This window comes from Phyllostomus hastatus, unplaced genomic scaffold (genome assembly GCF_019186645.2).
Source record: "Phyllostomus hastatus isolate PE091 unplaced genomic scaffold, TTU_PhHast_1.1 phas_scaffold_78, whole genome shotgun sequence".
Lineage (NCBI taxonomy): Eukaryota > Metazoa > Chordata > Mammalia > Chiroptera > Phyllostomidae > Phyllostomus > Phyllostomus hastatus.
Genome location: NW_025334041.1, coordinates 87,971,859 through 87,987,820, shown reverse-complemented (window position 1 = coordinate 87,987,820; position 15,962 = coordinate 87,971,859). Strand labels below are relative to the sequence as shown.

At 34.1% G+C, this 15,962-nt stretch overlaps 1 protein-coding gene across 1 annotated transcript in view; it reads right to left on the bottom strand.

The window, feature by feature from the left end:
* PPP3R1 (protein phosphatase 3 regulatory subunit B, alpha) overlaps window positions 1-15,962 on the bottom strand; it is a 60,277-nt gene that overhangs the window by 4,644 nt on the left and 39,671 nt on the right. The window contains exons 3-5 of the mRNA XM_045827370.1: window positions 4,693-4,869; window positions 3,351-3,410; window positions 2,244-2,428 (exon numbers count right to left, since the gene is read on the bottom strand). Of these exons, the coding sequence (XP_045683326.1) occupies window positions 2,244-2,428; window positions 3,351-3,410; window positions 4,693-4,869 (422 nt within the window). The remainder of the gene's footprint in view (window positions 1-2,243; window positions 2,429-3,350; window positions 3,411-4,692; window positions 4,870-15,962) is intronic.

Below are 15,962 nucleotides of genomic sequence, written 5' to 3'. Positions count from 1 at the left end.
CCCTATTTAGAGACTCTTATTTCACCCTTTCTGATCTCCCACTAAAAAACAAAAGAGTTTGAACACAGTAGGAAGGAGACCTAGTGTTTTCATCTCTTAAACAGACTGTAAGGTATTTCCCTGTTTAAAGCCCCACCTTCACCCCCACTTTCAGTTACCTTGTGCCACCAGTTTTTGGACCTCTGCATTATACACCAGGCTGCTTCTAAGCTTTCTAAGCTGACAGCTCAGAACTCCTATTTTCTCCTGTCTGTTTAGTCAGTTTAGTGACTTATAAGTTGCCAAATTAAGTTGCTATCCTCTCTGCTGTTCACTTTGTCCTTATGGATTTATAATGTTTTCTTCTTAATCCACTTAATTAGCGTTTTGAGAGGAAGTAAAAATGAATACCTATATTCAATCCACCAACTTCAATCTTGTCACTATTTATAAATTTATTTGTATTATTAAGTACTCTGAAAAATTTTAAGTAGATATATGCTATATGGGATCTTTTAAAACAGTTTTTCTCATCTTTTTCACTGTTATTGCTTGAGAAATCAGAATAAAAAGTTCTCAATAAAGCCAAAATTACGGGCCTGATCAATGTTTAGAAAGGTTGATTTAAAACACCAAACATTTCTCCCTTTCTGACTTATGACCCTCAAAAATACAAATTAAAGCAATTTAACAAAAATACTGGAAAATGAACTCAAAGCTTAGCTTATGTCTTCAGTGTAAACAGCATCATTTGTATGACCAAAGATCTACTTTAATTTCCATCCCATACAGGTGATTTATATGTAATTTCAGGTTACATTTTATATTTATTAAATGCAAGTAGTCTTCACTTATCCCTTCTTATCACTCCAAGAGGTTTCCATCTCTGTTCTGTTCCCTCAAGGCTTGGAATTTCTTCTTTTCTTTCCTTCTTTTGAAAACTGGCTGCTCTCTCTCTGTGAGGCCACTACCAGCCTGGGTTCACGTCCCACGAAATCGGAGGCCAATCCACGGGGTCCGTCAGTGATCTCTGACCATGGTGAAGGACCTGCAACCCCTGCAGCAGCACCACCTGGCCACAGTTTGAAATCTCACCTCTCAAGCCTAACACTCTTCCGAAAAGACCCAGCCTGTTCTTTAACTAGAGCAACCACCCTACTTTTTTGAAACAAAATGCACTCAAGGACAGTAAGGACAGTATTCCCTTGAGATGAAGGAAGATACTTAAAAAAGGACAGTGTGAATTTCTTAAGAGCCAAAGTAGCTACTTCAGTCCTTATATAACATATGACACCAAAGTAATTCCTTGTTCCTTCCATGATCTAAATTTAAAAAATGGAAAGAAAAAGAGGAGAAAAATCTTCCTATGGAAGCGTCCAGTCAAACAGAAAAACATCAAAACTTTTCCCTTGTTACTTTTGCTGCTCCTCTGGATTCTTGCAGTTAAAACTCCTTATAACACATCAAAGAGCTAACATCTTTGCATTGGGGGCAGAAGCAGAGGAAAAAAAAAAAAAACAAGTGGTTGTGCGCCTATTCAGAAGCAACGAGTGGAGGGCAAAATTAGTGAACTGGAAAGCTGAGCTATTGACCGATATCCCACCTCGAGTTAGTTTTCTAGGGCTCCCCAAAACTACAGTCTCCACCTCTGCAGAGCCCTTGCCCTGAACACAAGAAGTACCCATCAATAGCTTGGACAAGGAAGCGGGCTGGGGAATCACCATTTGCACTGTCTAGTTGGTGAGTTTAAGATGGACAAGGGATTCCATCTCTATTGTCCTTATGAAACCGAGCTTCTGGATTCCCAGTCCACAAAAGGATTTTGAAACATGTTTATTTCTAAATAAATCTTAAGAACATAAACTGGTGTAATTTGGGGGACTAACAACTGTAAGTAAAAGTTACTAGTAGAGGTCTTCTGGCATTTTATGAGACAAACACTGAGAATATTGGGGTGGGCAAAAGTAGGTTTACATTTGTGCATATAAAAATAATGCAGTAATTAGTATATAATGATACAAGAATAAACTGTTTTGCCTACTCACAATTGTAAACATACTTTTATCCACCCACCCCTGTATTAACTCTTGAGAATAATCATTATTATTCACTAACAATTACAACGAAAACACTTCAAAACTTTAAATGGGGACAATTATAAAAATTAAGCTACATAATTTTCTATGGCAAAATAACTATAAGGAATTCTCCATTAAGTGGTTTTTAAAATGAAACTAATTAAGAATCAGATGTTTTGTACGTACAGCACAGAATTCTTCAAAGGATATTCTTCCATCTCCATCCTTATCTGCATTTATTATGGTTTTGTCTACAATTTGCTGTAACTGTGTATCTTTCAGATTGTTCCCCACCATCATCTTCAGCACCTGGAAGAGTTCCCCATTGGAAATATAGCCATCTTTATCCATGTCATAGATCCGGAAAGCAACTAAAAAAAGAGTAAAAAAAAAAAAAATTCAATGGCAAGTATAAGGCATCACAAGTGATTACTTTCACTGAGAAAGAAAACGGTTAAGTTGCCAAACATCTAGAATTGTAACTATGAGGATGCCTCCTTTCTACACCCAGATGTTGCCTTTCAGTGTACTTTAACATACCATAACAATGGAATTCAGAGAGCTTGGGTCCGTAAGTGTAGTCTCAAGTAGATTATTTAAACTGGCTAAGCTTTTAGTTTCTGCACATATAAAATTGAGGCTAATAACAGTTCCTAGTTTCCAGGTTCTTCAGAGCACTGAATGAAATTATACATGTAAACAGAACAGTGTCTGACACATGGTAAAAGCTCAGTAGACAGTAGCACTTGCTGTTGTTATTATTTTCATTTATATCAAAAGTTTATTTGCAAAGGATGTTTGCATACATCCTGTACTTCAGAGAATGTTGCTGAATAAATTGTCTCTCTAGTTAAGAACTGAATAATTTAAAAGATATCAAATATTCACGATAATAAGGCAACCTACATAAACCAAAGTAGTGGGCTTCTGGCTAAATATTTCTGAAACAATATGTATAAACTAAGTTAACCTAGTTACATTACAATTTTTTTCCCACTTTCATTAAAAAATGAATACCCTCTTATCCAAGATATGTAGTTTATATGATCTTTTTTCAATAGAAGAAAATTCTATTTTCCTTCTACCCAATTAAAAAGCAACTATGTCACATTGTTAAAAATTACTAATTACAAATGTCTTAAAAGTGTTTTTTCCAGAATACAAAATTTCTATTATGTCTACTAATGATGAGGAATAAAAGATATCTTTTAGAATATTTTAAAAAGAGGTTATAATACAATATGGGGTAGTTGTGGCATAAGAGAAAAAAACTCAGTGAAGAAAAGTACTTACACCTCAACTTCTGCTCCTTATCACCTTTGACACTGAACTGAGAGACTCCCTCAATAAATTCTGAATAAGAATAAAACATGTTCACAGGTCAGAAGTTTCAATTTTTTAAATAGAAAACAACACATACCCAACACACACACAAAAAACACATGCCCACAAGAGTATATTTTCTTGTTTCAAAAGAAAATAATACTTAGCAATGTTTAAGGTGGAAAGTGCCAAATTTGAAACCTCAGCAAAAAAGGTTCTACATTTTTTTAAAAATTTGAACTTGAAGTTCTCTAAAGTCAATTTAACAAGTATTTATTATGTATCACAGAGCATAACATTCAAAACCATGTTCTTTAAGCTATTTAACTTTCTTCTGTGAAAATATAACCACTAAAAGAAGACTTTATAAAAAGATTATACTTGGTTTTCCCAGAACAAACATAATTTTGGATTTCTGGTTCCAAAATTCAGAATTATTTAGACAAACTGTTGGGAGTTTTATGAAAATGGTAATTTTTCTTCACTGCCCACTAAATAGTGAATCATAATCACCTTTAGATCACTTCACTTACATAGCTCAGTTCCTAAAACTGAAATATCAAAATCTATTCATTCCCCAGTGGAAAGAAATGTTAAATTACTTTCAAACAGGGGTCCCCAACCTTCAGGCTGCAGACTTGTACTGACCCAGACCTATTAGGAACCAGGCCACACAACAGGAGGTGAGACTGAATGTAACACGCTGGAATCATGCTGAACCCCGCCCGCCCCTGCAACCTGGTTGTGGTAGAAAAACTGTCTTCCATGAAACCTGTCCTTGGTGCCAAAAAGGCTGGGGACTGCTGCTTTAAAGTACAGAATCAAGCATAAAATTATGCATCATGGTAATATCATCAAAAGCACCGCCACGTGCCTTTGTGAAATCTAGATGAACTAAAATGATCCTTTTTATGGTAATGCCCATACTCTTATTATTACAGTTTATTTTTTTATTAATGACTTAGTATATGCCTCATTCTGTATAAAAAGGTTTAAAAAAATGCATCTTCTGATGTGATGTCTCCCTAAAGTAAGACCAATTTTCTCAAAACAAATACTAAATCTCATTTTTTAAAATTACCTTGTAAGGATAATTAGATCATTTATTAACCAAAACCTGAAACATCTTACTTCATTAAGGTTCATATCCCACAGATTTTGAGATTTTAACATAATCTATGATTATAAGATTACAACATAAAGGCATTGAAACGCTAAAATTTTTCAAACAGCTGTATTTTCAAATACAGCTGTATTTGTTGTACATACAGCTGTAAGACTACAATTTGTGATGTTAAAACTACTTTCTTACCTTTAAAGTCTACTTCTCCATTCCCATCTGTGTCAAATATATCTATTACTCGCTGTACTAAAGGATTCTGTTGTAACTCTGGCAGAGACATGAACTCTTCCACACTCAAAGAACCAGAATTGTCCAAATCAAGCTTCTTAAATCTCTTTCCTAGCCTTTTAATTTCATCAGCATCAACTGAAAGCAAACAAAAAGAGCAGTATAATTTACAAAATGATTTTATAATTAGAAGGAAAAAACATCCAGCAGTTAACCACTTAATTTCCAACTGAAGAGTTAAATATACTTTTAACTAGTTCCCTATAACAGAGAAAGTACATCGTACATATTTTTATTTAATTACCCTTTTGTTTGCCTGCACCTGCCATAACATAAAGCCAACAATATGCTGAGAACACCAAAGTACCAAATGGGATTGACAATGCTAAGCTGATCGTCGAAGTCAGGTGGCTCCTACCAGGCAGGCTAGACCTATCTCCATCCTGTGCCTAAACAGCCTGACTTTCACTTATCTTTTTACATTTTAATTTTACTTTATTTCTAATAGTTCACGTTTCAAATTTTGAGCATAGTTCAAAATTCAAAGCCTCCCTTTCATCCCACCTTTTAGATATACAATTCCCCTTCTTGGAGGCAATTTAACCAATTTTTTTTAATATTCTTTTAGAGGTATTTTTTTCTAAGTACAAGCAAATTAAGCATAGCTTTGGCTTTAAATAAAAAAAAACAAAAACAAAGCAGCCCACAACCCACAAAAGTAAACTTAAAAATGTTTGTATTAGTTTATAATTAATCTATCAAAATTCAATATCAGGTCTCTTATCATAATGCTTTCTTTAAAAAGGTTTCTTCACTTTCTTCTAAATAACATTATTATTTTCATTCCTTTAAAAAAATCAGACTAATTCACATAAATAATTTTGATCATGGCTTAAAACAAATAATATAAATATACAGAAAATTAAATTTATTTCTTAGAGTTGAAGTCCAAGACCAGGGTGCTATCATGATGGTATAAAGGCCTTCTTCTACAGCATATATTATATACTAAGTATACATGAATTATGGTCCATGGTATTAGATACTGAAATTGAAACTGTTTGAAACTCAAATAATATATGGCATCCTCATTATAAGAACTTAAAAGGTAAAGGATGTATTTTTAAAACCTAAAATTATTGTTTAAGTGGAATAGGAACTCTAATTTTATCTGCACTACCAAAGCACATAACTGTACAACTACAAGATGCCGCTCCAACATGAATCATAGCAGTTGGTAGAGAAGAGACATCAGTAGAGCACAGACATGCCATTGATTCATAAAGTTTTTTTTTTAATCCTCACATGAGGACATTTTTTTTCATTGCTTTTAGAGACACAGGAATGGAGAGAGGGAGAGAGGGGGAGAGACATCAACCTGAGAGAGAAACACTGACTGGCTATCTTCTCAGCATGCGCCCCAACCAGTGATCAAACCCAGAACCCGGGTATGTGCCCTAACCAGAAATTGAACCCATGACCTTTGGGTCCACAGGACAATGCTCCAACCAACTGAGCCACATGGCCAGGGCTATTCTCAGAGGGTTTTCCCTGCAATGCTATAAAGGGATCAGGAACAAGTATTCTCAAGTTAAAGTGAAAGTCTTAATAAAATATGAAAACCTTAAAAAATGAAAAATAATAAGTATCTCTCTTTAGAGAAATAACAGCATGTTTAGTGGCTTTAAGAACCCTGAGGCTTTTCAACATTGTCATCTGGTGCAAACTAAGGGTGCAAATGAACAAACTGCAAAGACAACTTCTCATCTTCCACTTCTGCTGGCCAAATGTCCCCCCAACCTCAGAAAGCAATTAACAAAGGTGACTATATCCTGGTCCATTATTTAATTTTTACAAAATCAGTTTCTGCTGAAGCAAATGCCCTCAAGAACCTGTATCTCAAAATAGAAAACAGGAGCCAGAGTTTAAGGCCAATAAGTGAATGGTGATAGGCTTCATACAAATACCAGAGGTAATTTGTGTTAGTCTTTTAAAGATCAAATTGATTTTTGTAAGTACTCTGTTACAAAGCTACATAAGGAGTGGTCTACCCTATCCATATTTTTCCCAGACATGAGTTTGCAGCTTAAGGTTATTCAGGAACATATATACTGTATTACAGCAGAAATGCCCTTATTGTTCTTTAACGATTCATCTAAATCCTGCTTCAAACAGCAAAATACAGATATAATAACCCAATCAAAACTTCAAATATACACTTCCTGAACACATTAACTTCATAGAGCATTTTATCCTTTTACTAAAGAATATTCCTTCTTTAATGGAATAAATAGATGGATAATAGCAGAACTGTTCAAATAAACCTTATTTTTCATGATATAATTACATACTCTTGCTCCTGGAGGAAACAAACTTAATAAAATAAATCCTACACATGCTTTGGACTTATAGACATGTCTTGCCCACCTCAAGGCAGAGCCCATGACTTTTTCAACAGTGCTCTGTACATTGCATAAAAGCATAACAGGTGCTCAATAAAGGTTTTTTATTTTTTTTTTAAGATGTTAGTTATTTATCTTTAGAGAGAGGGGAAGGGAGGAAGGGAGTAAGAGAAACATCAATGTGTGGTTGTCTCTCACACGTCCCCCACTGGGGACCTGGCCCACAACCCAGGCATGTGCCCTGACTGGGAATGGAACAAGAAACCCTTTGGTTCACAGGCCCTCACACAATCCACTGAGCCACGCCAGCCAGGGCATTCAATATAGGTTTTAAATGAGTATTATTTCTAAGTATTTTGGATTTTAAACTTATTGATCAAAATGCCATCAGTATTTAAAGTAAAATTACTTATCTAACCAGACACCAATCAAACCTTTCAGAACAGTTTCTCAAAGTTCATAGATATATCTGAAAGCTACCTCTTCATGCTTGCCTTAATTTTAGGTACATTCCAAGAAAGAGTTTACTATTTTCTTCTAGCAATCTTTAGTTTGCTTTAGTTTAAAACTACAGACTACAAAAGGTGATGAGGAAACTGAACATAACACATGACGAAAGCAGATTACAAGTAGAAAAGGAAAGATGACAGCGTCTCAACAAACAGCATACGGACAGATGTCATTTCTTTTAACAAGAGCTGGAGTGTATCATTAATGGAAAAGAGAAAAGGCAGAAATGCAGTGCCATAATATTTATGGAAGCTATCTGTGAGATTCCATTTACTGAGGAGGGGACATGAATAAGTTTAGAAACTTACATTACAAAACTGAAAATGAAGTGCTTAAAGCATTATCTTTCAATTACCTGAAAAACCCCACTAATCCAGAAGAAAGCACTCCACAGTCTTGATGAATAAGGAATATTAAGAGTATCAATAATAATAAAAATGAATCATAAATCATCAAATATACCTGGCTCAATCTACCTTTCCTGCACTGTCAAATAGTAATCTTTCTAAAAGTTATATTCAGCCAAATTGCTGGCTCTTGTGCTTACAGAATAAAAAGTCTTAGGCCCTTGATAATATTTAGCCTCAATTTAAACCCCTCCCCCCACAATTACCTTTACCTTAGTTACAATGCTCTTGGCACAATTCTTCAACAGCATAAATTTTATGCATGCATTTCCTTATAAATCATCTGCTGGAATGTCCTTACCTTAACACTAATTTATGAAACCCCTATTAATTTTCCTGATTAAATAAAAGGGGATATTAACTATATCCTGCTATTATGAGTATCATGAATGCACTCTCTAGCCAAAGCCCTTGCTTGAAAAGCAGTATTTAAAACCTATTCACTTTCTCCTGCTGTAAATATCATAGGAAATAGAATAAACTTGTTGACATCTGCTCTGGATCAGTCATTTAAACCTTCCTCAAGGAAAAGCAAGGTGCCAGTGATGGTACGTAACTTGACAATAACTGGCTTTTTAAAAAGCCCCTGAAGTATGACTTAGAGGGAACAAGCTCCATCTAATCTCCTATTCACCACCATTCTCACACATCCCATGTAGTCACAGCTCACCTTGAGCTTCTTTAACAAGCAAGCATCGTTTGAAAAAAGGCAGTTGTCTATTCTCCAACCACTCATTTATTTCTCCTTTTGTCCCTTTCTTCCTGCTTGGACTACAATGGCAATGAGTAAAACACACTAGATTACTCAGTACTCACTATCTAGCTGGGCTAGCTGAGCAATGAAGGAATCTGTACCTAAATAAAATGAGTATTTTAAAAAGCCCAGATCTAAGAAAGCTAGCTTTCTAAAACAAAAGGTAAACAGTCCTTTTTTAGAAATGGAACAGTGACTTATTTGGTTGTTACTGTCAGCATAGAAGCAGTTGTTCAGCACTCCCACTTGCCAGCACTACAGACTAGATGTGTTAAAGAATTAAGAGTATCCTAAGGACAACATAGGTCAAGTCTTGAAATATCAGCATTTACCAACTGCCTCCAAATTAAATGCCAATTTCTACGACACATTAAACTCATCGTGGCAGCATCATTAAATGTTTCAGATCTTCACTAGTACAAGTTAAATATTAAAGAACAAATTCCAACTTTCAGCATCAAATTTCATCAAAGATTTTCCCCATTGCTTGGGACCATACTCCCTTAAAACAGATGGACAGAAAACACACACACACACACACACACACACACACAACCCACAAACCTCACCCTCCTGACTCATCTTATGACTCAGATACTCTTTTTCATATGTTTTGCCAAGTTGAAATACATGTTATTATTCTACTTTTTGTAAGGATACCTTTATTTTGCTACTTTAATTTAAATATTCAATTTAAATCAAACAAAGTAGTGAAATAAAGAATTTCATAAAATCACATATGGGGGGGTAGGTTTACAGTTTTTCATAGGGAAAATGATACCAAGAATGACTGTGCTCCACGTACAACTGCAAACCTACTTTTGCCCCACCTGTGTCTGTATGTATAAAATCTAAAATTTTAGGAAGAGATTAAAAAACTTACATCTTTTAGTATGAGGTTCATGAAGTAGTTACTATTAAGAAACTGATGAATTACTTCCACAGAAAACACCAAATTAAACTGCTGACATTGACAACTTGCCCACCATGACATACCATATTTTGCTGAGTATAATGCACTCCTATGTATAACACACACCCATGTTTTTTGGCCCTAACTTTCAGGAAAAAAAATCTTTTAATTTTTTTAATTCATTTTGTTATTTATTTATATTTAGATATTTAGTTTTGGTATTATAAAGGAATTTTAGCATTTACTTTTGAACATCCTATGGTACAAGAAATTTTAAGTAACAGATAATTACAAAACACAAGAACAGATCCATGTACTACCCATGTATATAATGCGCATCCTTAGTTTTTCTTCAAAATTTTGGGTAAAAAAATATGCATTATATATGGCAAAATATGGTACTTGGAGATAAATATGATATCTAGATGGTTACTCATTTTGACAAGTGATTTCAAAAGTCTTACTAAGAATTTGCTTTTCGAGAGTTCACGTTGCCACAGTAAATTTTAATAAATACTTTAAACTGGGATATATTAATACTAGAGCAATATAATATTAAGGAATAAGAGGTTGCATATTCATTCATTACCCTCTCAGATTAAGAAACAATCATCTCTGTTTATTACATGTACCACTATATTTTTCTCATTTAGAACAAGGAATTTAAGAGCAGTGATCTAGTCTCTGGCTCTTAAGGCACTGTTATTACAGAATTCACAACAAGCTGCTTTTCTACCATTAGGAGTTAAAAGTAAAAATAACTGCCCTGGCTGGGTCGCTCAGTTGGTTAAAGTGTCATCCCATAAACCAAAAGGTTGCCGGTTTGATTGCTGGTCAGAGCACATACCCAGGTTGCAAGTTCCACCCCTGGTTAAATGGGAATCTCTCTTATGGGAGGCAATCAATCAGTGTTTCTCTCTCTCAAATCAGTAAACATATCCTCAGGTGAGGATTAAAAAAAAAAAAGGTAAAAGGATTTGTAAGTTCTTTTAGGTGACTTTTAAGGTTTCTCAAATCAAAAGGAAAATAAATAAGCAGAATAGTAGAAAAATAAACTTTCCTCAAATTTTAGGCAATCCCAGTAATTGTGTAGTAAACAGCAACAAGACTATTATTGCTCCTTCAGCAAATTCTTTTAATAGCCACTTCATAAATAATTTATTACCTATTATTCTATTAATGATTTAACAAGAAAAACAAAATATAGCAAAGTCTTTTCAAATCCTTCTATCAATAACAACATCGAGGAAAAAAAACTAAATGTAATGGGGAATCCTATTTAGAATCCTGGAAAAGAAAAATAAAACTTTTAAATATCACCAGTTTCTTCCAACTAAAACATGCAGTTTAATAGTACTGATGTTATTTTCATGATTTTGATAATTACATTATGATTCTATAAGATGTTAACATTTGAGGAAATTATGTAAAAATTATTTGAGAACTCTATAATTTTTCTAACTTTTCTGTAATTTCTCCTTAGTGTCCTCCGATTTATGACAGCTCTTAATTATTTCCTTGTCTTTTATGACCTTGAAACTTCTAACCCAGTGTGTCATGGAAAACATCCCTCAGTTTGAGCTTGCTGATGTTTTCTCATAATTAGAATCAATCTGGGCATTTGGGGCAAGACTACCATAGAAATGATATGTCCTTTTTAGTCCTTTATATTAAGGGGTTCGTGATGTCAATGTCTTTTTATTAGAGATGTTAATTTTGATCACCCAGTCAACGTGGTATCTGGCAGCTTTCTCTACCATAAAATCTACTATCTTTCCCTTTATAGTAAAAATTCAGGTGGAGGGGATACTTTTAAAACTATGCAAATAATCTTATTTCTCCTAAAACTCTGGCCTAATTTTAGCATCCACTGGTAGATCTTATCTGCAAGATTTTACTACTATGGAATTTGCCTAATAATGAGTTTCTTTTTCCTTCTACATTAATTGGAATACATCTTTTTAAAAAAACTGTTCCTTTTCCCATTTATGTATTTGATTATTAATATCAGCATGGACTTATGGATATTTATTTTATTCTATTGGTTAAAATCCAATAATCTCATTATTTGTTAGTCCAATTGTTTCAGCTTTGGTCTTTAAGTTGGTTCCCACGTGACCTTTCAACAACTGCCACTTTGAGCACTTCCTTCATTTCTGGCCCCACAAAGTGTTCCAGCCTCACTCTGACTGTTCATAGTATTTCTAAAAAGGGATTCCCCGATCTTTTTGGTATGACAGGATACTTAGAACTATGCAGTAGAATTAACTATTAGGAAAAGTTACTCTGATAAAGGATTTCAAAATACCTATCTTCAAGGTATTTTGGAAAGAGCCACTAGACATTAACAAAATTACCTATGCAGGAACATGTATTAAGTGACTCTTGTAACTACTACCACAAGCACAAAGCTGTATAATGTTGTTAACAGAAGCTATTAGGTAGTTTTTTTTAAATAAAGATTAATTTATAAGTTTTAAAGTCTTTTGTAAAATGTAACTTATGAAAGTGAAGACTGTATTTACATGTTACCCCAAATAAGAAATAAAAACCACCAGGGGGTGCAGTAGAGGCAGGTCACAAATAAAACCTTCCTAAGCAGACCCAAAACCCCCCACAATTTTCTAACAACCTTCTGTATAAACTAGCAGTTTAATATTTACATTTACATTCTGCACAGGAAAGTTTGACAATAGAACAAAGCAAAGAAAGCACCCTACCTATAGATATGAGAATTAAAAAAGCATATTATAAAATATGGACTCAGGCACATCAATATGTATATATATTCAATATTTGGGTCAATAACCTCTACTCTGTTCCTCTTTTCCACTGATCTTGTCTATCTTATGCCAATATCACAGTCTTGGGTTTTATATTAAATGTTTAAATCAGGGAGAATTTTTTCAAAATTGTTCTGGCTCTTCCAAGATCTGTGCATTTCCACATGAAATTAACAGTTTGGTAATTTTTATAAAAAGCCTGCAGATAATATAAGATAGGCATTGTCTTGACTAATCCAAGTAGAACTGATACCTTAAAGAATCAAGTCTTCTAATATATTTATTAAGCTCATAAAAACACCTCTTAAGATTTCTCAATATTATTAATAAGTTAGCTTAAAAGTCACACTTTTATTTTTTGGAAAGCCTAAGTATATTGTGTTGGTCAGTAACACATCCTAATCAAAAGACATGGCGCTTAATGATTTGTTCCACTGTTTGTAACAAGATAAATTCAACCCCAACCTATTATATAAAGTTCTTCGGGTTTTTCTCTTATCTTATCCTGTTATGTTGCATTTAAAAACGTTAGTTGAACATTTCTTTTAGCTTTTTACCACTCCCCATCCCCAACTCTCAAAAAAAATATGGTATTCTCCCAAAAGAATGCATATTCAAGAGTCTTCTTTTACACTGTGCACCAATTATTCAAGACTTATTTACAGCTGCTCCAGAGTTCAATCTAGTTTATCACCAAGAATATCACACTGTAACCCCCACCAGTCTCCGCCTTTTCTTTCTTACTGACTTGCCTTTTACCTTACTTAACACATCAAGAAATTCCACCACACAATTTATATAATGGCTTTTACTTTCTCCTTGAAGACATTCTTCATAAACACTTCGACTTCCTGCTCTAACTTGAACATGTTCATGGCAGTTATGATCCTGGGATTTTTAGTGGTGTCTTGAGAGACTCAGTTCTTGGATCTCATTTCATCTTTATCTCCTATTTCATTTTTCTAGGTAAATATTCAAGAAGTTAAAAAAGGTAAATTCCCCAAGTCCTTAAATTTCTGGAACTGTATTTAATTTGATCTCACACCTGAATAAACATTTGGTTGGTAAAAATTCTGGATTTAGGAACTCGGAACTCTGAATGAATTGCCTAACTGCTTTCTAATAACTACTGCTGCTGCTAAGAAATTTAATGCCAGTAGACTCCTATTCTTTTTAGGTAGTTCCCCCCACCATTTAAGGGTTTTCTTTTTACTCCGAGTTTTAAAATTATAAAATAGGTCAAGACTAAATAAATATAGGTCTTTTTCATTTAACCTTCTTGACTATCAGAATGCTCTTTCAATCAGAAGATAAGATTTTTCAGGAGAGGGAAATTCCCACCCATTATTTCACTGATCATTTGTGCTTCCATTTTACCTAATACATTTCCTGAAATTTCTTTTAGAATAGATGCTATTCCCTGTAATTGTTCCCAAGTCCTTTTTTACTTACATATTTGTTGGTATCTTTTGCTGTAACACTCTGAGCGAGATCCAAGAATTTATACTTTGGGAAATGGTTAGCTAGGCTTTTTACCAGCTAAAAAAACCTGACTTCTTATATCGCAGATACAAGATTTTTCAAACTTGTGATAGACTATCAAATCACTACATCATGGACTTCACTGCTGAAATGACAAATCAGTAAGTGCTGTCATAATGTCAAAAATTGACAGTATGAATAAAAAAAAAGCTAGCACTTTTCTTAAGGCTACTTACCTAAAAACCTGAAATATTTAGACTACAGTAGACAATCCAGGTACTTAAAAAACAGGTACTTTAACAGGAGAACAAGGTAACAACTCAAAGCTTAGGTGTTCAAGTTCATGCACAATACTCTAGAAAACCTTTCATCCCTTTTCATTACAGCTCTAAACCTTTACTGAAAGAAAGCAGAACAGAAGTACCTCTCAGAGAATGAGGTGAAACTGGAATTTAGGATCATTAAATTACTAAGTAAATGATAAATCATGGCTGGTAGAGTGTCTAAGAAGCATGAACTATGTGATACATTCATGAAGTTTTTAATCTAGAGTAACAAATGCGTAAGTCAATTTCAAAGTTAATCACAAAATTTTTTCATAATAAATGGCATTTTAGGAATAAAATGTTTAAGAACATTTTTACCTTTCACATTCAAACTGAATTTTTAAGGATATTAATAAAAGCTACCTCCAAGCCCTGGCTGGTGTAGCTCAGCGGATTGAGCGTGGGTTGCGAACCAGAGCATCACAGGTTCAATTCCCAGTCAGGGCACATGCCTGGGTTGCAGGCCATAACCCTCAGCAACTGCACACTGATGTTTCTTTCTCTCTCTCTTTCTCCCTCCCTCCCTTCCCTAAAAAAAAAAAATTAAATAAAAATAAAAATAAAAATAAAATAAAATAAATAAAAAGCTACCTCTGAAGATTTCAGAAATTCTGAATAAAGGCTTGGGAGTAAAACAAGAAATTACTTTGTAGAACACACATTAAGAACTGGAGTTAATCTAGTCCTTTTAAGAAAGGAAACAGAGAAATGCAGATACAAAGGAGGAAGTCAAATTATTCTCTTAAAAAGATTTGTTTTCACAACGAAGAAAAGCCCTAGTCTAAGAACATAGACATGAGATAAACTGATTGAGAGCAGAAATTAACAGCACAAAGTTAGTATCTTTGCACTTTCAAGTCACCAGTAAATATTGAAACCAAAAACAAAATTGCTTGAATATGAGTAAGTCTGTTTATTTGAAAACTAGAGCAGTGACCTTATGATTAAATATGTCTTTGAGATTTCTACATGTAGTTCATATGCAAAAGAAAACACTCTTTAAAAGTCTACCAAGCTCTTCCTAGGTGACCTTCTAATGAAAAAAAAATTGAGAAATCTTTTCAGGGAAAAGACTATTATTATTAGTCTTTCATCTATGTTCAGTCTACAAAATAGGCCCTGTACTTCATTTTACCAAATCTCTTCAGAATTATACTGGTTTTATCAACAGTGGGGGGAAAAAAAAAGTTGAATCTGATTTCTGACTGATACTTTCAACTGTGCCTCAATCTAGTCCACTGCTTAAACTATCTGAAGTAGTATCTTGCACAGTCACTTTTCCAACTTATCATGCCAAGTTACAAGTGAGGTCTCAACTTTGAGCAAATCACCCCAACAGGGTATACATCTCCATTACAGCCCAGACAGGTTAGCCAACAGACAGAAACAAAGTCACAATGGCCTAGAATAATTGAAGGCAAGAAAAAGTGAACACTGAATTGAGAAAAAAAAAAATAATCAGGAATACCTTTATGTCTTAGGTCCAGTTTGCCTAAAATCATTCATGTGTAGACAAACATAACATTAATCCTGTAAGATTTCTTAGAGAGGCTGTATAGGATTAGGACTAAAAATAGGAATCTCAAAGCATGACTGCCTGAGATCAAATCATGGCTTTGTTACTTCACCTGCTGCTGTGTGACCTTAGGTCAGT